Source organism: Scyliorhinus canicula, chromosome 5 (genome assembly GCF_902713615.1).
Source record: "Scyliorhinus canicula chromosome 5, sScyCan1.1, whole genome shotgun sequence".
In the NCBI taxonomy this organism is placed as follows: domain Eukaryota; kingdom Metazoa; phylum Chordata; class Chondrichthyes; order Carcharhiniformes; family Scyliorhinidae; genus Scyliorhinus; species Scyliorhinus canicula.
Genome location: NC_052150.1, coordinates 202606077 through 202630160, shown reverse-complemented (window position 1 = coordinate 202630160; position 24084 = coordinate 202606077). Strand labels below are relative to the sequence as shown.

Below are 24084 nucleotides of genomic sequence, written 5' to 3'. Positions count from 1 at the left end.
AAGGGAGAATTCAGATGTCCCAATTACATAACAGCCCGTCTTTTGGATCTTGTGGGAGGAAACCAGAGCTTTCAGATAGTTACCCGGTTCCAAACTGAGCTCAAGTGTCCTTGCTTTCTTTGTGTGGGCCTCCGGTTGCGAAACATAGCTTAGTCTTTTTATACCCTGTGTTTGCTTTGAGAGGTTGCGAAACCTTATCACAATGCAAGCATCTAAACAAATCCACAGACTTTCAGGCTACCTTATTAAACATGAAGTTAAACTGACGTTTTAGCCCTTTTTCAGCACCCAACGTGGAAACACAAAATTGATGCAAATGATTCCTAACACACACAAAACAAAAGTAAATTACTTAAACTATCTCTATTTCCTAACAATTATACATTAGTTTAGATCCACAAGACAAAGATAAAACAAGTTGAAATTATCCGATGGTGGTGATATGCATACAGGCATATCTGTCTATAATTGTACATGGTTATATCAATTTATATATGTACATGTAAAAGTGCCACTATATGTAGACAATGACCAACGAATGTAGGGACAGCTATAGCCTCCCACCAGCAGGTGGAACCAGACCGGACAGATGTATATATTAGAGGACAGATGGAAGCCAGATACTTGGTAGCAGGACGGACAAGACAACAGATATCAGTAACGGAGATGGAATTATTTGTATATTATAATTCATGGTTACCACTAAAAATAAATACTTGAAGCAATTATATTATAGTGTTCTATGTGTACCTTCACCATCAAAGAAGTAACAGAACATAACACCTACATTTTCCAAAAAACGAATTAGGATCTGTGGCTGTTAAGGCTGCTTGAACAACACTGCAGACCACTGTTTTTTCCTGGCAGCTTTCAGAATTGTGAGTCGATAGTTTGCATGGTGGTTAACTCTGCATTAAAACATCACCTGCTGTGGCTCTTAGCTCCACTATGGCATGGTAGTCTACATCGTACTTGTTGTAGATGAAGGTGCAGGAATCCTACATTAAGTTTTTTTCTGGGCCATCTTCAGACCCAACTGAGCTTTTGGTTTCCCCAGACCTTTTTCAACGCCCTCTCCAAACAGTTAACTTCCAATTAGTTTCTGCCCCCCCCCGGAGTCTGCGACGATGTCTGTCATCATCATATTCTGGCTTGCAGGTGGTACTTATAACAGAAGTATGAGCTTCCAGAAAGTCCTGACAGTGAACAATTAACTGTCCAGAAGATCTTTGGGTATGCGGCCATTTCCCTTCCCATGAATGTGACCAACCTTTGCAGACATGTGTGCATGCTGACAAAATTAATATACTCCTGTGCCTCACTTTGTCCCAAGAGATGGATACGTTTGAGACAAAGAATTCTTCAGCCATTTGTCCAGCCACATGTTGTCCATGTTTCACTACTGTAAAGGAGGACGCACTGATGGCTTGGGCTTGAAAGATTTGCTGTTTGGTTTTCTCCATCAGGTTGCTGTTGTTCAATACTCTCTTATTGAGCTCTTACACATATAACTTTTTGAACTCAGACACAACACTTTTTTTTAAAATTTAGAGTACACAATTAATTTTTTCCAATTAAGGGGGAATTTAGCGTGGCCAGTCCACCTAGCCCACATCTTTGGGTTGTGTGGGCGGAACCCATGCAAACACAGGGAGAATGTGCAAACTCCACACGGACAGTGACCCAGAGCTGGGATCGAACCTGGGACCTCTGCGCCATGTGGCAACAGTGCTAACCACTGCCCTACTGTGCTGCCCACACATATACCACTTAAGTAACAACCGCAAATTAATAATTTGTAAACTAACAAGAGGTCAATTCTGCATCAAATGATTATTGTGATGAATGTAGGAAACTTTTAAATATATTGCATATCTGTTGCAGTAATGTTATTAAAAGAACTTAGGTTAAGGCATCCAGATTAGATGTGTGTTAAAGCTGTGATTAAGACGTTAACAGTTAGGCAAACTGTTGCGTCACTCGTGGGAGGGGCTAGGTCTGTTTATAGTTTCATTCTTTAGTCTGTCCTCTGTCCGTTTTTTAGTTTCATTTTACAGTTCTGCTCTGGTTCTGAGGAAATGAAAATGAAAATCGCTTATTGTCACGAGTAGGCTTCAATGAAGTTACTGTGAAAAGCCCCTAGTCGCCACATTCCGGCGCCTGTCCGGGGAGGCTGGTACGGGAATCGAACCGTGCTGCTGGCCTGCTTTAAAAGCCAGCGATTTAGCCTTGTGAGCTAAACCAGCCCCTGGAAAGGAGTTGTGTTTCCGAAATCTTCTCTGAAAGGACTTTATGACTAAATCTGTAAGCCACGAAGTATTAGGTTTATTAATTTTACTAATAAGTGGCATTTGACCTGGATGTGGATTTTGCTTAATTGAAATTTTAGAAGCATCTGGAAAAGACCCGAGCCGGAATTCTACGAGCCTGCACCGGGTCGCGCGCACGGTGCCAGTCAGGGGCCGTTGTAAGAGGCCGCCACGGCGAATCTCCACAGTCGACCGGCCAAGTTCCCGCCGAGTTCAGCCGGCGTGGTTCACATATGGTACCACCCGGCGGAGTCTCGGACCCATGGCTGCGCTCCTGGTGGGGGGTGATCAGACTCCGGGGGGGGGGGGGGGGGGGGGGGGGGAAGATATCTGGTGGGACCTACTCACTACGCCATGTTGTGCGGCAACGGCCACAATGTGCAGAAACGGCCATCGCGAACATGCACAAGCGCAGACCTGCGCCAGCAATGCAGGGCTGCGTGGGCCACTGAATCGCTGGGCCAAGAGGCCCATTGGCGCCGGTGTGAAACACTCCAGTGTTTCACGCCAGCGTCAACACTTACCCGGGATTTTGGAGAATCCCAGCCCTTGCCTTTTATTTTAAGAACTGTTTAACTGTTTAATTGTTAATTGTACAGCTGCTTTTTTCCTTGGATGCTGATGGGGTTAATCTGGTGTTAATAAAAATTTTATTAAAAAAAAAAATCACTACTTGTCAGTAGAATCATTCCTGGGGCTAAAGTATACTTTCCGCAGTTTACAAATGAAAGATTTTTGGGGTTTCTCGTTCAGGTTCTGAACATAAATTTGAGGCCTAGTCCGGTACTGTAACAAGATATGTTTTAAGTAAATTAGGTGTAGATCCTCACCAATACACAGTATATTGATATTTCTAAATTTGCATGAACTGTCATTGGTAAAAATTATTCAAATTGTATACCTAGCAAAAAAGTGAATTATGCCATATACATAAACTCCAGATTGCCGGCAACAACAAAACCGTGATCTCTTTCAAAGTTCTCTCACATAGTGGATTAAGAAGGAATTAATTCCTATCACCACCTTGGGCATTGTACCATACACACATGAGCAAGACACGATCTTGCTCCAATACTCAAAACCATCTGATGAAACCCCGAACATTTAACCTAATTAATGTTTGAATAATTTATACATGTTCTCCAGTCCTTCCCAACCTAGCTCAAAACAGCCCATACGTACAGGCTAAACCATATCAATATAGCGTCTTCTTCTGAACCTTTCAGGCTTCTCCATTACCCATATTGTGAGGGATTAAAATGAAAATAAACTAGGCACAGTTGAGGTTTGGAGAAGGTCTATCCAGCATCTCATATTAGGAACGTAATATTTTTAAGTACAACAGTGATGGGCCACTGTTACTACATAAATGTACATGTTATTGAGTAATTCTGATACGGAGGCACAAAATAGTAGAATCATGTCAAAATAAAACACCTACCATTCAAAATAATAGCAATTTCCAGCAAGTCGCTATAAACATCATTCTCATCGATTGCACGTACAGATGCCACAACAACCTCAGTTATACCACTGATCACAGACAGATTTTTCTTCTGAAAAATAAGCACAAGGGAGGTTTTATTTTACTTTCTAAAAAATTCAGATGTGCATTAATTTCATTTAATTAACATGCGGTACAATTAAAAATGCCCCCCTTTCTTGCAGGCCAAGTTTGATTTATTGACCACCAGAAAGGCGGAGGGAGACACTGTGGAGGAAGACGCAGGGAGCAGTCTATGAGTATGGAGAGAAGGCGAGCAGGATGCTGGCGCACCAGCTGTGTAAGCGGGACGCGGCTAGAGAGATTGGTGGAGTGAAGGATAGAGATGGGAATGTAGTGCGGCAGGGGGCAGAGGTCAGTGAGGTCTTTAGGGACTTCTATAGGGAACTGTACCGGTCGGAGCCGCCGACGGTGGGAGGGGGAATGGAGAATTTTTTGGACAGGCTCCGATTTCCAAGGGTGCAGGAGGAGCAGGTGGAGGGACTGGGGGCGCCGATCGAGTTGGAGGAGCTGGTCAGTGGGATTGGCCACATGCAGTCGGGGAAGGCGCCGGGACCGGATGGGTTCCTGGTTGAATTTTATAAGAAATATGCGGATCTGCTGGGCCCCCTGTTGGTCAGGACCTTTAACGAGGCATGGGAGGAGGGTGTTCTGCCCACGACGATGTCTCGGGCACTAATCACCCTGATCCTGAAGCGTGATAAGGACCCCTTGCAGTGTGGTTCATACAGGCCGATTTCACTGCTGAATGTAGACGCCAAGTTGCTGGCCAAGATCTTGGCCACTAGAATAGAGGACTGTGTGCCGGGGGTGATACATGAAGATCAGACGGGTTTTGTGAAGGGGAGGCAGCTGAACACTAACGTGCGAAGTCTGTTAAATGTGATAATGAAGCCGGCAGCAGAAGGAGAGGCGGAGATTGTGGTGGCATTGGATGCGGAGAAGGCCTTTGACAGGGTTGAGTGGGGGTACTTATGGGAGGTGTTGGAAAGATTCGGGTTTGGGGTGGGGTTTATTAAATGGGTGCGGTTGCTGTACGAGGCCCCTGATGGCGAGTGTAGCGACAAATGGGAGGAGGTCCAGGTACTTCAGGCTCCACCGTAGGACGAGGCAGGTGTGCCCCCTGTCCCCCTTGCTTTTTGCGCTGGCAATAGAGCCTCTTGCCATGGCTCTCAGGGAGTCGAAGAGGTGGAGGAGTTTGGCGCGAGGTGGGGAGGAGCACCGAGTGTTGCTGTATGCGGACGACTTGCTGTTGTATGTAGCAGACCCAGTGGGGGGAATGCCGGAGGTGATGGAGATTCTTGCTGAGTTCGGGAGTTTCTCGGGATATAAATTGAACCTGGGCAAGAGTGAGCTGTTTGTCGTACACCCGGGAGATCAGGAGATGGGGATTGGTAGGCTCCTGCTAAAGAGGGCAGTGAGGAGTTTTAGGTACCTGGGAGTTCAGGTGGCTAGGAGCTGGGGGACTCTGCACAAGCTCAATTTTACTAAGTTGGTGGAGCAGATGGAGGAGGAATTTAAAAGGTGGGTCATGCTGCCGTTGTCGTTGGCAGGTAGAGTACAGTCCGTTAAAATGACGGTGCTCCCGAGGTTTTTGTTTTTGTTTCAGTGCCTCCCCATTTTCGTTCGAGGGCCTTTTTTAGGAGGGTGAACAGCAGCATTCTGGGATTTGTTTGGGCGCATGGGACTCCGAGGGTAAGGAGGGTCTTTTTAGAGCGGAGCAGGGATAGAGGGGGGCTAGCGCTGCCCAACCTCTCTGGGTACTATTGGGCGGCTAATGTCTCGATGGTACGCAAGTGGGTAATGGAGGGAGAGGGGGCAGCATGGAAAAGGATGGAGATGGCGTCCTGCGGAGGCACGAGCTTGAAGGCACTGGTAACGGCTCCGTTGCCGCTCCCTCCAACGAGGTACACCACGAGCCCGGTGGTGGCGGTCACCCTCAAAATTTGGGGGCAGTGGAGGCGACACAGGGGGGAAGTGGGGGGCTCGGTGGAGGCCCCGCTGCGGGGGAACCACCGGTTTGTACCAGGGAACATGGATGGCGGGTTCCTGGGGTAGCACAGGGCGGGCATTAGGAAGTTGGGAGACCTGTTTATTGACGGGAGGTTCGTGAGCCTTGGTGAACTGGAGAAGTTTGAGCTTCCCCCGGGGAATATGTTCAGGTACCTCCAGGTCAAGGCGTTTGCTAGGCGACAGGTGGAGGGGTTCCCTTTGTTGCCCCCGCGGGGGGTAAGGGAAAGGGTGCTTTCGGGGGTGTGGGTTGGGGATGGGAAGGTGTCTGACATCTATCAGGTAATGCAGGAGGTGGGGGAGGCGTCGGTAGAGGAGCTGAAGGCTAAGTGGGAGGGGTAGCTGGGAGAGCAGATTGAGGAGGGGACATGGGCGGACGCCCTGGAAAGGGTGAACTCCTCCTCTTCATGTGCGAGGCTTAGTCTCATCCAGTTCAAGGTGCTGCACCGGGCCCACATGTCCAGATCTAGGATGAGTAGGTTCTTTGGGGCGAAGACAGGTGTGTCAGGTGTTCGGGGAGTCCAGCTAACCATGCCCATATGTTCTGGGCATGCCCGGCACTGGAGGAGTTCTGGAAGGGGGTGGCGGGGACGGTGTCGAGGGTGGTGGGATCCAGGGTCAAGCCAGGTTGGGGACTCGCGATATTTGGGGCTGGGGTGGAGCCGGGAGTGCAGGAGGCGAAAGAGGCCGATGTCTTGGCCTTTGCGTCCCTAGTAGCCCGGCGGAGGATCTTGCTGCAGTGGAAAGATGCGAGACCTCCGAGTGTGGAGGCCTGGATTAATGACATGGCGGGATTCATTAAGTTGGAAAGGGTCAAGTGCGCCCTGTGGGGGTCGATACAAGGGTTCTTTCGGAGGTGGCAGCCTTTCCTCGACTTTCTGGCTCAACGCTAAGGTACTAGGTCAGCAGCAGCAGCAACCGGGGGGGGGGGGGGGGGGGGGGGTTAGGGGATAGTGTTTAAGTTAATTTGCTTATTGTTAATTTATTCTGTTGTTTATTGGGGTTGGGGGGGGGGGGTTGTTATATGCGTTGTTATGGGTGCCGGGTGTTTATTATTATTGTTATTATTGTATTGTTTTGTTGATATATATTTTTCAAAAAATTTCAATAAAAAATTTTTTTTTTTTTTTTAAATGCCCCCCTTTTCTGCCACGTCTGAAAAAAGTACAATGCATGTGGAAAGAGTACAACTGACCAACCATATGTCAAACAGTTCCACTGGGGGGGCCAATGGAATTAAAAAAGTTAAATGCGACAATTCATTGACTCTGCAAAACAGAGCTACAGAATCCATCTCCATTTGCAGTCGTCCTTCTGACATTTTAAGCCTAAGTGAGGCAGAGGTGGGAACATGGTGTGTTTCCTGCTGCGGCAGCCGGTGGAAAAATAGACACTATCTTCCAGCTCTGACCTCATTAATTGTGCACCCGGGTGTTTTACATCATAATTCAGTGGCAGGGCAGGCCTGGGTGGTGCGTAGTCCACCGTCGTGTCCATATTGAAGGTACATCCAACACCAGTGGCCCACATCTGAAGAAAGAAGGTGGATCTCCTGAAAATGAAAATAGATCTCTGGGAATACTCAGTCCAGAAGATAAGACTTCCTGACAACAAAGATGGATCTCCTGGAACATTCTCAGGCCAGAAGATGGACCTCCTCCAGTACAAGAATCTGGAAGGCCCACCTGCAGATGAACCCCCGATCCACTGCAGTGGCGTTCCAGGGACCAGGCGGCCTCCATCCAGAAATCTGCAGACAGCCCCAGGCATTGTTCACCTAAGTCCCAACATCTGCTCGCCATGTTGTTCTGAATGCGTTTTCCACCGGCGTGTATTTCCCACCGGCACAGAGAACCTGGTGTGGAGGGGGAAATCAGGCCTTCATCTGCATCCCATTAATTAATGAGGTTCACACTGGCCTCTGAGGGTTTTCAAACTGCCGTAGCAGGCACCAGCGGAAGGACCCACTGTAAATTCATGCTGGCAGCTTCCTATGGAGGCCATGGGGTGAGTGGTCGCACCTTTGGTGCTTCCCACTCAAGGTGGATTGTGTCAGCCCTTCCCCACCCGCCTGGGTCTTTTTTTGAGGGTAGAAGGTGTGCGAGTGCCCAGCGAAGGTAATACTACTCTGGTGAGTACATGGATCAGAGGACAAGAAGTGCCACAAGAAAGAGAGAGCAGCTGGTGCAGGACAGTTTTCGTGGTGTGCCACAGGATATGATGGCAGAGGGCAACGGGGCAGCACTGCCCATCCAGTGGTCGACAGAGCAACTGGTGGAGTTTTTAAATAATAAGTTCTAGCAGCAGAGGAGGGAGGCCTCAGAAGACCCGCCAAAGGTGGTGGAGCCGCTTCGGGTGGCGATTGAGTGTGTGGCAGAGGTTGGAGGCTCAGGGCCTGGCGATTCAGAAGGTGGAGGTGGCGATGGCGGAACATGAGAAGCGGATGGCCTCGCTGGCGGGGAGTTGGGGATTGTGGTGAACAGCCAGAAGAGGCTGAAAGAGAAGTTGAAAGAGAATTTGAGAATAGTCAGAATGCCAAAGGGCATCGAGGGAGCGGATGCCAGCAAGTATTTGGCAAGCAAACTGGAGCGGGAAGGAGGCTCGGCCCCTCGAGGTGGATCTGGCGGATAGAAGGATGCCAAGGTGGGGGAGCTGCCGAGGCCGATGGTGGTGTGACTGCACCGTTTCTTGGACAAGGGAAAGATTTTGCTGTGGGCGAGGCAGACCAGGAGATGCACCAGGGATGGGAGTAAGCTGTGGGTCTACCAGGACCTGGGTACAGAGTTGGCGAAGCAGTAGCAAGGCTCAACAGGGTTATGGCTGCCCTCTTCAAGAAGAGAGTGAAGTTTGCAGTGCTGTACCCTCCCCGCTTGTGGATGACTCATCAGAAGCAGGGGTTTTATTTTGCCTCGCATTTTGGCGATGGACTTTGAGAGATCATGGACTGGGAGTGTGAGGACACTGAACTTTGGAGAGATGCTTTGTATTTATGGGTCTGGGATGAATAGTTCGTGGAGGGTTGACGGGGGATGGTAAATGTGCCTTTTTGTTCTTTGTTTGTTGGTGGCAGCGTGGGGGGGGGGGGAATTGGAGGGGGATGGAGAGGTTGGAGGCCTTGGATAGGGGCCACCATGCTAGCTGGGCAGGCTAGTTAACAGAAGTGAAGCAGGGGATCATCAGAAGGCGAGGTGGGGGGTTATTGACATGGGTGTGGTTTCTGTGGCGCAGTTTGGAAGGGAGAGATGGTGGTGGGTATTCGAGGGAAGGCTTGGAGGGTCGCGTGGTGCAGGCCAGCCCAAAAAGGGTTATGGTTTATCGGTGGGGGAGGGGTTGCGGCGAGGAGCCCCTTGAACAGGCTGGTCACGTGGAACATGTGAGGGTTGTATGGGTTTTGCCGTTGTCACTGGCGGTGCAGACAGTGAAAATGACGGTGCTGCCTAGGTTTCTGTTCGTGTTTCAGAACCTCCCTATCCTTATTCCCAAGTCATTTTTCAGGAATGTCAATAGGTTGATCTTGGGGTTTGTGTGGACAAGGTATGTCCCGTGAGTGCGACTGGCCTTTCTAGAACGGGGCATGATGGTGGTGGTGATGCCGTTGCCTAAAAGCATTGCGATGGTTAGAAGGAGAGGTCCGTTTGGGATGGGTGGAGTCGGCATCATTAGGGGAACGAACTTGAGGGCTTTGTCATTGGCGCCTTTGCCATTCTTGCCGGCCAGGTACTCTGTCAGCCTGGTTGTGGTGTCGGCTTTGAGGGTGTGGGGCAGTGTAGTCAGCACTTGGGGTTAGACGGTATGTCATTGTGGGCGCCCATTTGTGATAACCATAGGTTTGTGTCAGCGGAACTGGAAGCGATGTTCTGGGGGTGGCGGCAGGTGGTGTTTGAGTACTTCAGGGACATGTTCAAAAGGGGTAAATTTGCAAGGCTGGAAAAGTTGAAGGAATTGTTTGAGTTGCCCGGCAAGGGTTTAGGTACCTGGAGGTTCGGGATTTTATGAGGAGAGAGGTGCTATCTTTCCCGGGTTTGCCGCCTCCAGTGCTCCAAGCGTTGATATTTTGTATATTTATATTTTTGGTGAAAAGGCTTAAATAAAAATATATATATATTTTTACAAGTAAATTTACGCTGGTGTGATGGCAATTTCTGGGCATGCCACCATATTTTCCCCCACCATGCCTGCCATCGAACACAATGGTGGGGGCTTGGGAGAATTCTGCCCTGTGAAGTGATAACAAAATCTGGCTAACCTCACAGAGAGGGTCATTAATTTCCGGCAACACAAAGGAATACTTCAAAATCAAACTGAAAGAATGTTTTTCATTCTATGCAAATTAAAATGCAATCATACTTAGTTAGTGAAGGCTGGAATAAAATACAAAGAGAATTTATGCACCTGACAATTTGAGGATTTAAATACAAATCTGCAATATGCAGATGATCTCCTCACCATATCCAGTGCACCCTCCACCTCCATCTCATCATCGCTGTCTTCATGTTCCTGCCAATTCTCCACTGGATTGTCTAATATAATATTGGCTAAGAGCCTCTTCAGACGCTCCCACAATGCTTTTCTTTGCTTCCGCGGGAACTCCTGCAGCACCTCATTTAGATCAAATGGATCGGAATTGTTTTTCTAAACATAGGAAAAAATAACTAAAATCAAACATGGTATTCTTCCTCAGGTCAGCCATTTGCTTTAAAAACATGAAAACCTATCACCACAAAAATTCCCAAACGAAACTCAGAATCAGTTTGCCCGATAGGAATTGAATATTTTCTCCAGTAGACACATCAGAATTACTTAAAGCCAGCTTTCAAATAAGCAAATCTGGATAAAATGCTGACTTGACTCCAAGCTTTAATCTCCAAGCATTTCATTTTGGGAGTCCATTAACTCCCTTCCCAAGACAAGCAGTAGATATCAGCATTTGTCAATTGCCTTTCATCCCCAACCACAGTATGGACACAAAATCTAAGTGGTTCCATCAGTTGGGCGTGTAATGATTTAGCAGTATCTGGCTGGCTTTCAAACCAAATCCACAAAATTATATTCAGCCACTGTGGACGAGGAAGGTGATTAAATCCATCGTATTTTACTTATTTCAATACCTAGTTGATGCCAGAGATTTTCTCTCACATATTTCACTTATTTGGGGCAGTGTGTTAAGAAATTTGTAACATTAGTCCTTAGTTCCTCTTTTAAGAATTTTAATGTGTCCTCTTGGCCCACTCAATTTTGTTCGAAGTAATTTTCCAGATTTGCCTTTCTATAAAGTCTATCAATTTCTAATAGATTTATTTCCAGTCTTTTCTCTCAGTCTGGTGGCGCTTCTCTGAATTGCCTCTTGTACTTCAATCTCTCTCATGTCTCGATGAGCAGAACTCAGGATGTGGCCGGGCCAGCCAGTTGTAAATGAACCCACTGACGAACAGATGGGCACAGAAAAACAGCTCTTCACATTGGGAATTTAATTGCATTGTCTAAATTAATATTTTTCTGCCAGTAAAAATGCTAGTCATCAGAAGATTGATTACATTCAACTTCTTCAGTATAACATAATCCTATCAGAATAAAGAGGGTGGCGAGAAAAAGTAAGTATGCAACAAGGTATGATTATCTGGAATGCGCTGTTTGAAAGAGTTGCGGAAGCAGATTCAATAACAATTTTCAAAAGGTGAACTAGATTAATACTTTGAAGTTCAAAAATTTGTAGGGTTATAGAGAAAGAGCAAGGGAGTGTAACTAATTGAATAGCTCTTTTAAAAGCCAGCACAGGCACGATGCATCAAATAGCCTCCTTTTGTACTGCATCACTGTATGATTCTATGCTCAGAGAGGTCCAATTTCATCTGAACTTCCACGGAAATTTAATAGACAAATTTCTAATAAGTGGTAATACAGAAGCAAAATATTGCAGAGGGTAGAAAAATGAAATAAAACAGATAATGCTGGAAATACTCAGCAGGTCTGCCAGCAGCTGTGGGGAGAAAAAGAGTTCATGGGCGAGTTCTCCCGTACCCGGCAGGGCGGGGGGTCCCAGCGGGATGGCCACTCAGCGTCGGGCCGCCCCAAAGGTGTGGAATCCTCTGAACCTTCAGGGCTAGGCCAGTGGCGGAATGGTTTGCACCCCGCCGGCCGGTGTGGAAGGCCTTTAGCGCCGCGCCAGCCGGGGCCGAAGAGACTCCGCCAGCCGGTGCGGGTCCGCGCATGCGCGGGAGCGTCAGCTGATGTCATCCCCCGCGCATGCGCGGGGGGGGGGGGGGGGGGGGGGGGGGGGGGTTTCACCTTCGCGTCGGCCATCGCATAGGCTTACACGGCCGGCGGGTAGGAATAGAGTGCCCCCACGGCACAGGCCCGCCCGCAGATCGGTGGGCTCCGATCGCGGGCCAGGCCACCGTGGGAGCACGCCACGGGGCCAGATTGCCCCCCCCCCCCCCCCCACCAAAGGACCCCAGAGCCCGCCGGTAAGGGACCTAGTCCAATTTACGCCGGCGGGACCTGCATAGAACGAGCAGGATTTCGGCCTATCGCGGGTCAGAGAATCGCCATGGGGCCGCTGCGAGTGGCTGTCGACCGGCACGGAGCGATTCCCGCCCCCGCCAAATCTGCAGCGCCGGAGAATTCGGCAGCCGGCGGGGGCGGGATTCACGCCGCCCCCCCGCCGATTCTCCACCCCGGCCGGGGGTCGGAGAATCCCGCCCCATGTTTCAGATCAATGACCTTTTGTCCCAACTCCAGTTGGTTCGAATACATAAAGAACAAAGAAATGTACAGCACAGGAACAGGACCGACGGCCCTCCAAGCCTGCACCGACCATGCTGATCGTCTAACCTAAAATCTTCTACACTTACGGGGTCCATATGCCTCTATTCCCATCCTATTCATGTATTTGTCAAGATGCCCCTTAAACGTCACTATCGTACCTGCTAACACCCCCTCCTCCGGCTGAGCGTTCCAGGCACCCACTAGCCTCTGTGTAAAAAAACTTCCCTCACACATTTCCTCTAAACGTTGCTCCTCGCACCTTAAACCTATGCCCCCTAGTAATTGACCCCTCTACCCTGGGAAAAAGTCTCTGACTATCCACTGTCCATGCCCCTCATACTTTTGTGGACTCCAATCAGTTCGCCCCTCAACCTCCGTCATTCCAGTGGAACAAATCAAGTTTATCCAACCTCTCCTCATAGCTACTGCCCTCCGTACCAAGCAACATCCTGATAAACCTCTTCTGTACCCTCTCCAAAGTCTCCACTTCCTTCTGGCAGCGTGCTGACCAGAATTGAACACTATAGTCCAAGTGTGGCCTAACTAAGGTTCTATACAGCTGCAGCATGACTTGCTAATTTTTATACTCAATGCCCCGGCCAATGAAGTCAAGCATGCCCAGCAGGGTAGCATGGTGGTTAGCATAAATGCTTCACAGCTCCAGGGTCCCAGGTACGATTCCCGGCTGGGTCACTGTCTGTGTGGAGTCTGCACGTCCTCCCCCTGTGTGCGTGGGTTTCCTCCGGGTGCTCCGGTTTCCTCCCACAGTCCAAAGATGTGCGGGTTAGGTGGATTGGCCATGCTAAATTGCCCGTAGTGTCCTAATAAAAAGTAAGGTTAAGGGGGGGCAGGTTGTTGGGTTACAGGTATAGGGTGATACGTGGGTTTGAGTAGGGTGATCATGGCTCGGCACAACATTGAGGGCCGAAGGGCCTGTTCTGTGCTGTACTGTTCTATGTTCTATGCCCGTTTGCCTTCTTGACTACCTTCTCCACCTGCGTTGCCACTTTCAGTGACCTGTGGACCTGCACACACAGATCTCTCTGCCTATTGATGGCTCTGCCATTTACTGTATATTTCTCATCTGTATTAGACCTTCCAAAATACATTACCTCACATTTGTCCGGATTAAACTCCATTTGCCATCTCTCCGCCCAAGTCTCCAAATGATTTATATCCCGCTGTATCCTCTGACAGTCCTCATGTCTATCCACAATTCCACCAACCTTTGTATCGTCCGCAAGCTTACCAATCAGACCAGTTACATTTTCCTCATAATCATTTACATATACTACAAACAGCAAAGGTCCCAGCACTGATCCTTGCGGAACACCACTAGTCACAACCCTCCATTCAGAAAAGCACCCTTCCATTGCTACTCTCTGCCTTCTATGACCGAGCCAGTTCTGTATCCACCTTGCCACCTCACCTCTGATCCCATGTGACTTCACCTTTTATACCAGTCTGCCATGAGGGACCTTGTCAAATACCTTACTGAAGTCCATGCAGACAACATCCGCTACCCTACCTTCATCAATCATCTTCATCACTTCCTCAAACAACTCATCAAACTAGTGAGACACAACCTGCCCTTCACAAAACCGTGCTACCTCGCGCTGATACATCCACTTGCTTCCAAATGGGAGTAAATCCTGTCTCAAAGAATCCTCTCCAATAATTTCCCAACCACTGACGTAAGACTCACCGGCCTGTAATTTCCTGGATTATCCTTTCTACCCTTCTTAAACAAAGGAACAACATTAGCTATTCTCCAGCCCTCTGGGACCTCACCTGTAGCCAGTGAGGATACAATTATTTCTGTCAAGGCCAAAGCAATTTCCTCCCTTGCCTCCCTCAGTATTCTGGGGTACATCCCATCAGGCTCTGGGGACTTATCTACCTTAATGTTTTACAAGAGGGCAGCACGGTAGCAGTGGGTAGTAATGCTGTAATGCAGCACCAGGGTCTCAGGTTCGATTCCCGGCTTGGGTCACTGTCTGCTTGGGTTTCCTCCGGGTGCTCCGATTTCCTCCCACAAGTTCCAAAAGATGAAAGTTAGGTGAATTGGGCATTCTGAATTCTCCCTCTGTGTACCCGAACAGGCGCCGGAGTGTGGCGACTAGGGGCTTTTCACAGAAACTTCATTGCAGTGTTAATGTAAGCCTACCTGTAACAATAAAGGACACCCAACACCTCCTCCTTTTTGATCTCAATGTGACCCAGACTACCTATATACCTTTCCCCAGACTCATCATCCACCAAGTCCTCTTTGGTGAATACGGATACAAAGTACTCATTCAGTACCTCACCCATTTCCACTGGCTCCACGCATAGATTCCCTTCCTGTACTTGAGTGGGCCAACCCTTTCTCTGGCTACCCTCTTGCTCTTTATATACGTGCAAAAAGCCTTGGGATTTTCCTTAATCTTTTATCAATTACATTTTGTGACCTCTTTTAGTCCTCCTGACTCCTTGCTGAAAATGCTTCCTACTTTCCTTATATTCCTCATGGGCTTTGTCTGTTCCCAGCCTTCTAGCCCTTGCAAATGCTTCCTTTTTCTTTTGGACTAGGCTCACAATATCTCTCGTTATCCAAGGTTCCTGAAACTTGCCATAATTATCCTTCTTCCTCGTTGGAAAATGGTCACTCTGTTTCTCGCTCCACAGCTGCAAGAACCGTTGAGTATTGTCAACATTTTCTATTTCTGATACAAGATACTTGTTTTAGAGAGGGAAGGGTGTCAACCAGATGGATTACAACCTTTTCTAGTCTGTGCCTTTCCTGTATTCCCAAATCCCAGCAGTTTTACCATGTAATTACTGGAGAGAATTCTTCGAGACAGGATCTACCCCAATTTGGAAGCAAGCAGACGTATTCGCGAGAGGCAGCACGGTTTTGTGAAGGGGAGGTCATGTCTCACTAACTTGAGAGTTTTTCGAGGAGGTCACAAAGATGATTGATGTAGGTAGGGCAGTGGATGTTGTCTATATGGATTTCAGTAAGGCCTTTGACAAGGCCCCTCATGGCAGACTGGTACAAAAGGTGAAGTCACACGGGATCAGAGATGAGCTGGCAAGATGGATACAGAACTGGCTAGGTCATAGAAGGCAGAGAATAGCAATAGAAGGGTGCTTTTCTGATTGGAGGGCTGTAATGAGTGGTGTTCTGCAGGGATCAGTGCTGGGACCGTTGGTGTTCGTAGTATATATAAATAATTTGGAGGAAAATGTAACTGGTCTGATTAGTAAGTTTGCAGACGACACAAAGGTTGGTGGAATTGCGAATAGCGATGAGGATTGTCAGAGGATACAGCAGGATTTAGAACGTTTGGAGATTTGGGCGGAGAGATGACAGATGGAGTTTAATCCGGACAAATGTGAGGGGCAGCAGGGTAGCATGGTGGTTAGCATAAATGCTTCACAGCTCCAGGGTCCCAGGTTCGATTCCCGGCTGGGTCACTGTCTGTGTGGAGTCTGCACGTCCTCCCCCTGTGTGCGTGGGTTTCCTCCGGGTGCTCCGGTTTCCTCCCACAGTCCAAAAGATGTGCGGGTTAGGTGGATTAGCCATGCTAAATTGCCCGTAGTGTCCTACAAAAAGTAAGGTTAAGGGGGGGTTGTTGGGTTACGGGTATAGGGTGGATACGTGGGTTTGAGTAGGGTGATCATGGCTCGGCACAACATTGAGGGCCGAAGGGCCTGTTCTGTGCTGTACTGTTCTATGTTCTATGTAATGCATTTTGGAAGGTCTAATGCAGGTAGGGAATATACAGTGAATGGTAGAACCCTCAAGAATAGTGAAAGTCAGAGTGAAAGTCTAGGTGTACAGGTCCACAGGTCACTGAAAGGGGCAACTCAGGTGGAGAAGGTAGTCAATAAGGCATGCGGCATGCTTGCCTTCATTGGCCGGGGCAGTAAGCATAAAAATTGGCAAGTCATGTTGCAGATGTATAGAACCTTCGTTAAGCCACACTTGGAGTATAGTGTTCAATTCTGGTCACCACACTACCAGAAGGATGTGGAGGCTTTAGAGAGGGTGCAGAAGAGATTTACCAGGATGTTGCCTGGTATGGGGGTCATTAGAGGTTGAATAAACTTGGTTTGTTCTCACTGGAACGACGGAGGTTGAGGGACGACCTGATAGAGGTCTACAAAACTATGAGGGGCACAGAAGAGTGGATAGTCTGAGACTTTTTCCCAGGGTAGAGGGGTCAATTACTAGGGGGCATAGGTTTAAGGTGCGAGGGGCAAGGTTTAGAGGAGATGTACGAGGCAAGTTTTTTTTACACAGAGGGTAGTGGGTGCCTGGAACTCGCTGCCGGAGGAGGTAGTGGAAGCAGGGACGATAGTGATGTTTAAGGGACATCTTGACAAATACATGAATAGGATGGGAATAGAGGGATACGGACCCCAGAAGTGCAGAATATTTTAGTTTAGACGGGCAGCTTAGTCGGCACAAGCTTGAAGGGCCTGTTCCTGTGCTGTACTTTTCTTTGTTCTTTGTAACGAAACCGGATAACCACAAAATTATTAATAATCTTTACTCTCTCTGCAATGAGGTTACTGTGAAAAAGACCCAAGTCGCCACACTCCGGTACCTGTTTGGGTGCATGGAGGGAGAATTGAGAATGTCCAATTCACCTAACAAGTACGCCTTTCGGGACTTGCGGGATGAAACTGGAGCACCCAGAGGAAACCCATGCCGACAGAGAGCGAACGTGCAGACTCCGCACAGACAGTGACCCAAGCCAGGAATCGAACTTGGGACCCTGGCTCTGTCAAGCGACAGTGCTAACCACTGTGCTGCCCTTAATACAGTGCATGGCTGAGGAGAACCCAAACCGGAGGCAGATAGAGAAGAGAATTTAATTGGAATTTCACTTCATTAGCTATCATCAGTAAAAGAATAGTCATGAATTTAAAATTGTCAGTTCAGAAGAGAGCTATGGTAGTTATTTTTTTCATGGAGAGTTGTTGAAAATCACCATGCAGTGGAAGCCATGGCCATTGTATTTTTGAAGGTAAAGACCAATAAATATTTGAAGAGAAAGATTAGGATAATGAGATTTATACCACTTTAGACAAAAGCCATAGATTTGATCGAAATTCCAATAGATTTCAATATGTGCTATTAATTATTGTTATTTATGAAGCTGGATAAACTGCAGCCATATATATTCTTCTAAAATGATTCCAAACAGGTACTGTACTTACATGAAGCTGAATAAAATTCAGGAAGCTTTCCACGGATTCTTTAGACACAGATTGTAGAAATAACTCACGTTTTGACATGATGCACAATCCCTTTCAGCATCTAAAAAAAATGGATTCTGCCAGAAAACAGATGTTTGTTATGGAAGAACACACCCTTTTCATTAAGATTTGTTCAGTAAATTTAAGCTTTAATGTTCTTAAAATGGAAACAGGGACCAGAATTTTGCCGAGTAGTTTGCTGTTCCTGACGTTGTAACTGGAACTGTGCGCCACTTATATCTTTTTTTTGTCTCCCATGGGAATATAATTAAAATTCTAAGTGTCAGTGGCATGTATGCAAAACACGTGTGATTCCACAACAGGGGTGTTTTTCATTGGTGAAAACTACCAATTGACTGTGAAATGAAAATGAAATGAAAATCGCTTATTGTCACGAGTAGGCTTCAATGAAGTTACTGTGAAAAGCCCCTAGTCGCCACATTCCGGCGCCTGTCCGGGGAGGCTGGTACGGGAAGGTACAGGTGGACTACTAAACAGCCCCTCAGTCAGATTGCAAATTTCTTCATCACTACCACAACTTTCCTGCCCAACTACATTAACATGAGACTTGGAGCTCAAAAATGGCAAGTGTTTTTTTCAAAATTAAATTTCACGTGTAAATATCTTGAATTATATTGGTTTCATTGTTCATGTGTGCATCAGCCATTTCTTGAGACTATCTTGACAGCTTCCCTCCCCCCTGCCCTTAGTGCTCCTCCAAAGACAGAATCAATGATTGGAAGAGCAGCTAGGGAAGGAGAAAGGGAAGTGGTCATTGGGGGAGTGGATTAGCGAGCTAGGGAGACGCAATCTGTGACTGGAGGAGCAGCCCCTCCGATTTTATTTCTCCCATGTTCTGGATTACTCCATTCAAAACACATGGCAGCGGCCTTTATTTCGATGTTTTAAATTTTTTTGCCCGCTATTTGTAAGGTTTCAAGACCAAATTCCCATCACCCCTGTGCACCTCTCCTCCTTACCTTCTCTACCTGTTAGCACAGCCCAGACGCTCAAGCGTCAATTGAATATGAATTCAATTTAGCTGTATGTAGATCGTAGATATTAACTACAAACTCACTGGTGCCCATATGAATACAGACTTAACTGTGGTTGTTGGTTTAGGTAGATATTTAGAACATGTAACACTAAATTAATGCTTTAAAAAAATGTGTAAAGATTTGGTTCCAAATATATCCTCCACCAACTGACTTTCTAAAGTACAAATCTCTTCAGCACCTTCACAAATACCTTAACGAAACTGTGCCCAGGAATTGAATACAATATTCTAACTGAGGCCTAACTAGTGTTTTATACTGCTTTTAGGCCCCTGTTTATAAAGCCAATGATCCCATATATCTTAATAACAGCCTTCTCATTTTGTCCTGCCACCTTCAGAGATTTGTAGATCCTCCTTGTGCTCTATTCATAATTTAAAATATAAAATGATGTGCAGACATATATTTTCCACTCTTTTTCCAATTTCATAAGTGCCACAAATTCATCTTAGAACACCTTTTTCAAGCTGCAACGATCAGATTTTTTTTCAATTATTCCTAATAATTCAGACCCAGCACACTAAGAATTAGCCTTCCAGCCGTGCGATGGAATATTCATCACTCACCTGGATAAGTGGAGCTCCAACACCACTCAGGAAGCTCAGCACCATCCAGAACAATGCACCCCATTCACCAGCTTCAACAGTCACTCCCTCCTTCACCACTGTGACGAAGAATATTGGATTTGAAGTATTGGGCAATTTAAGGGTTAAAAATGTGGGGTAGAGTGTATTTGACTGCAATGGTCTTTTTTTTTTAAAGGGCCTGTGTGCTTTTAGCAGCCACACAGTGAAATTAACAAAGGAATGCATTTGCCAGTCTAGGTTAATGGACTGAGGTTTGACTGGGAAATTCCCTGGGGAGTCAAAGTGGTTTGGAGCCTACAGAGATCATTTTTCAACTGGGGAAGATTCGGTCATTGCTGAGTGGAGCCAAGGAAGGCAGAGAGGCATTGTGAGAAACTGCGGGGAGAGGCAGTTTTTGGAGAAAGCTGTGGAGAGAGGGAGTTGGTGGAGAAACTTTGGAGAGGGGCAGTTGAATTCTGATCTGCCTAATGCCTGCCTTTGACCATTCCCATAGAGAAACCTGGCTTACTTTTGTTTTATTCCGAAAATGAGAAGAAAATGTATTAATCTCAGCAACGAAAAGTCCAGTAACACTTTTGGGAATTTAAAAATTCAAACTAAAATGTTTATTTAGCCTATAATTCTCCCCCAGCAAGATGGGCTGAGTATATTTCTTTTCTTGTTTAATGGGAAATTGAGTAGTAAATTTAAGGTGTAAATTGCAAGCTGTTCTTTCCGGGTTTAATATTGCAGTCATAATACAGTTTTGTTTGGGGTTTTGGCCCAGTATCCGAGTCACCTTTGGGGTCTGGCCCTGGATCATAATACCACCGACAGGTCAGCAGTGTGTACGATCTACAAGATGCACTACAGGAACTGACAAGGCTTCTTCAACAGCACCTTCCAAATCCGTGATCGCAACCATCTTGAGGAACAAGGGCAGTAGATGCTTGGGAGCACTGCAACCTACAAGTTTCCTCCAAGCCACACACCATCCTGCCTTGGAACTATATTGACGTTCCTTCACTGTCGCTGGGTCAAAATTCTGGACATCCTCCCCAACAGCACTGTGGGTGATCATAATACACCATGGACTGCAGCTTACCACCACCATCACAAGGGCAATCAGGAGTGGACAATAAATACTGGTCGAGCTAGCAGAGCCTGCAGAATAGATTTGTTTTAAATGTCCATCAAATCCTGACTTAGCACACAAGGTGGCATCGGACCACAACTTTGTCTGTCTTATACTGTACTGTGTTAGTTATCTCAAACTATATTTCTCTTTGCAAACAATAAATTTAATCAGATATATAAATAATATTGCTAAAGGCACACAACATTACGTTTGCTTAAGTCACAGTTCAACTGTTCAAGCATTGATGCCTCTATAACAGGGGTGGGCAAACTTTTCCGTGCAAGGGCCACATTCAGAAATTCACAATTTTAAAGGGCCGCATAGTATATTAAGTAAAATAATTACTTCACCCGGTTATGATTCTGGGCGCCTCATATAGAACACAGAACATAGAACAGTACAGCACAGAACAGGCCCTTCGGCCCTCGATGTTGTGCCGAGCAATGATCACCCTACTCAAGTCAACGTATCCACCCTATACCAGTAAGTAACCCAACAGACCCCCCCCCATTAACCTTAAAATTAAAAAAAAAAAATTTTTTTAATGACTTGGTGGGCCGCATAAAGACCTTTGGCGGGCCGCATGCGGCCCGCGGGCCATAGTTTGCCCACCCCTGCTCTATAACATACATCAAGGGGTTAGAATAGCGAGCAGCTAATTTTAAATATACACTTTGAACTCAGGAACAAGTTGCTGCACTAGGAGAGGATATCTTACAAGGAAAAGTGGGCACAGTGAGAAGTCTTTCATTCACCTGATTTGAAACAAACAACCTGGCATTGTGAGACGTCTTACTGTGCCCTACATCAGTCCAACGCTGGCATCTCCACATCAAGGAAAAATGGAGTTTATTCGGTTTATTATTACTGGACTTGAGGTGATTAAGGGAAGGTTCTGGTGCAGGGGGTTTGTTGCTGGGGCTAGTGATCCAGACACCCTGGATAATGCTCAGGGGATCCAAGTTTGAATCCTACTGCAGTAGATAATAAAAATCTCATGATGTCCATCAAAACATTGCCGATCATTATAAAAATCCATCTGGCTGGTTCACTAGTGTCCTTCATGGAAGGAAATCTGCCATTCTTGCTGGTCTGGCCTACATGCGATTACAGATCCACCATACACTCTGAAATGATCACACGAGTCACTGAGTTCAAGGGCAATAAGGGATGGACTCAGCCAGCGGTGCCCACATGCAATGACACGGTAGCAGTGGTTAGCACAGTTGCTTCACAGCTCCAGGGTCTCAGGTTCGAATCCCGGCTTGGGTCACTGTCTGCACGTTCTCCCCATGTCCGTGGGTTTGATCCAGGAGCTCCGGTTTCCTCCCACAATCCAAAGATGCGCAGGTTAGGTGGATTGTCCATGATCCTTAAGTTAGGTGGGGTTGCTGGGTTACAGGATAGGGTGGAGATGTGGCTTAAGTCGGGGACTCTTTCCAAGAGCCGGTGGAGACTCGCTGGGCCAAATGGCCTCTTTCTGCACTGTAAATTCTCTGATTCTAATTCTTTACCTCAGAAAACTGTAGATGCTCGGTCATTGAATATATTCAAAAATGGGATAGGCAACACAAAGGAAAAACATTGAAAATGTTGGAAATTTGAATTAAGAACAAATCAAAGCTGGCGAAGTTGAAGCTCTGAGAAATGGGCATCGAGTTTCTCTCCGCAGATGCTGTCTGACCCAAAATGTTAACCGTTTCTCTCCAGATGCTACCTGATTGAATAGATATTTGGGGATTAACAATGGCAACTTGTATTTATGCAGAGATTTTAGTGTAATGAAACCTCCCAAGGTGCTTCACAGAAACATTATGAAAATAAAATGAAACAGAGCCATACAAGAAGATATTAGGTTACGTGACCAAAAGTTTGATCAGAGGCTTTTAAGCAGTGTCAACAGAAGGCACAGCCAGAGGGGGTTTTGGAGTCAGAAGATTTTAAAATAGTGAGTACCAAGACCATGAGGCGATTTGAAAAGGCGATGGGAATTTTAAAACTAAGAATTTGCTTGACCAGGAACCAGTGGTGGTCAGTGAACATAGGGGCAATACGGATTAGGACTATCAGCAGCAGTTTTCTATGACATCAAATTTGTGGAGTGAATAAGGGGATGCGGGGGTAATAGAGCTGAAGTAGATTAGTCACAATCTTGTTGAATAGCAGACCAATTGCGAAGGACCACATTACTGTTTATGTTTAAAGTACGCTAGAACCAATGAAGTTCGGAGCAGCACAGTGCCGGTGGTTAGTACTGCTGCCTCACGGCACCGAGGTCCCAGGTTCCAGCCCGGCCCCGGATCACTGTCCATGTGGAGTTTGGACATTCTCCCAGTGCCTGTGTGGGTTTCGCCCCTTACCCCAAAAATGTGTAGGCTAGGCAGATCAGCCATGCTAAATTGCTCCTTAATTGGAAAAAAATGAATTTGGTACTCTAAATTTTTTTTTTAAAGAACCAACAAAGTTCTTTTAAAATAGTGCAGTCACTGTTTTAATGTTGGAAGCACAGCACTCAACGCCCACAAACAGCAATGCCATAACGCCCAAAAAATGTATTCTGTGTTGTCGATCGAGATATATAGTTGATTGGGTCAGAGACGCTCCCCCCTGCACTGTTTAAGAAGTAAATTTGAAGTGTCGGATTTTTAATGGGTTTTTTTTGTGGATCGGAATCTGCACAATCTGGGACACGAGGTTTACTGATGATCCATTGGTACCTGTTTATTGAATCACCTCACACACTGTGAAGGAATCGCTGTTGTTTCTCCAAGTTGTTCCTGTTCCCTGTGACGGTCTGAGGCACCAGGCACCCCCCCCTATTCCAGCCCCATGTCTGCACCCAGCCACGCGCAACTTGCCCGCCTCACCTCTTACCGGGGAATTAACCGCAGAGACTCGCACGGAAGCCGCTGTTGTTCCACAACAAATAAAATCCCAAAACCAGCGGTCCAAAACGCGCGCGTTTTCCCGACCAAAGAAACTACGGCGCATGCGTGCGTTCAAACTTTGCGCGCGACAGGCCCCGCCCCCCAACCGACACCCGAAGACCGGGCCCCGCCCTCCATCCCACAACGGCAGGCTGTCCGGCGGCCATTTTGTTGAAGCAGAAGCTGTCTAATAGCGATATGGGCGGTTGGTCTCCAGTCGACAACGGGGAACAGAAAAGGTGTGGCAAACCTGAGCAGGTCTGGGGGCCCACCATTTAGCACTGAACTGAGACAGAGTTCCTTCACTCGAGGCCTATAACTCTTGTAAATTCTTCATTCCATAGTGTTGAGAATGCTGAATATTTTCTCCACAGGTTGATAAATTGAGGTATTAAGTTATAAAGTGGGGAAAAAGTGCATTTGAGGAATATGATTCTGTCAAATGGTGGAGCTAACTGCGGACAGTTAAAACACCCCCAACAACGCTGCCCGGCACGGAGCGTGCTCTGCAAGGCCTGCGATAAGAAAGGACATTTTGCTGCTCTGTCAGGCCTGCTCAG

The 24084-nt window shown here is 47.0% G+C and overlaps 1 protein-coding gene across 7 annotated transcripts in view; it reads right to left on the bottom strand.

The window, feature by feature from the left end:
• ncapg2 (non-SMC condensin II complex, subunit G2) overlaps positions 1-23587 on the bottom strand; it is a 147981-nt gene extending 124394 nt beyond the window's left edge. Inside the window, exons 1-4 of one of the 7 annotated variants that reach the window (XM_038798367.1) lie at positions 23465-23587; positions 17800-17915; positions 10270-10455; positions 3751-3865 (exon numbers count right to left, since the gene is read on the bottom strand). In XM_038798367.1, coding sequence (XP_038654295.1) covers positions 3751-3865; positions 10270-10455; positions 17800-17877 — 379 coding nt within the window. In that variant the 5' untranslated portion in view covers positions 17878-17915; positions 23465-23587. Of the gene's footprint in view, positions 1-3750; positions 3866-7234; positions 7354-10269; positions 10456-17799; positions 17916-23314; positions 23436-23464 lie in introns of those variants that run through there. The other 6 variants (XM_038798366.1, XM_038798370.1, XM_038798369.1 and 3 more) reach the window with 6 other exon arrangements.
• Between the last annotated feature and the right edge of the window lie 497 nt (positions 23588-24084).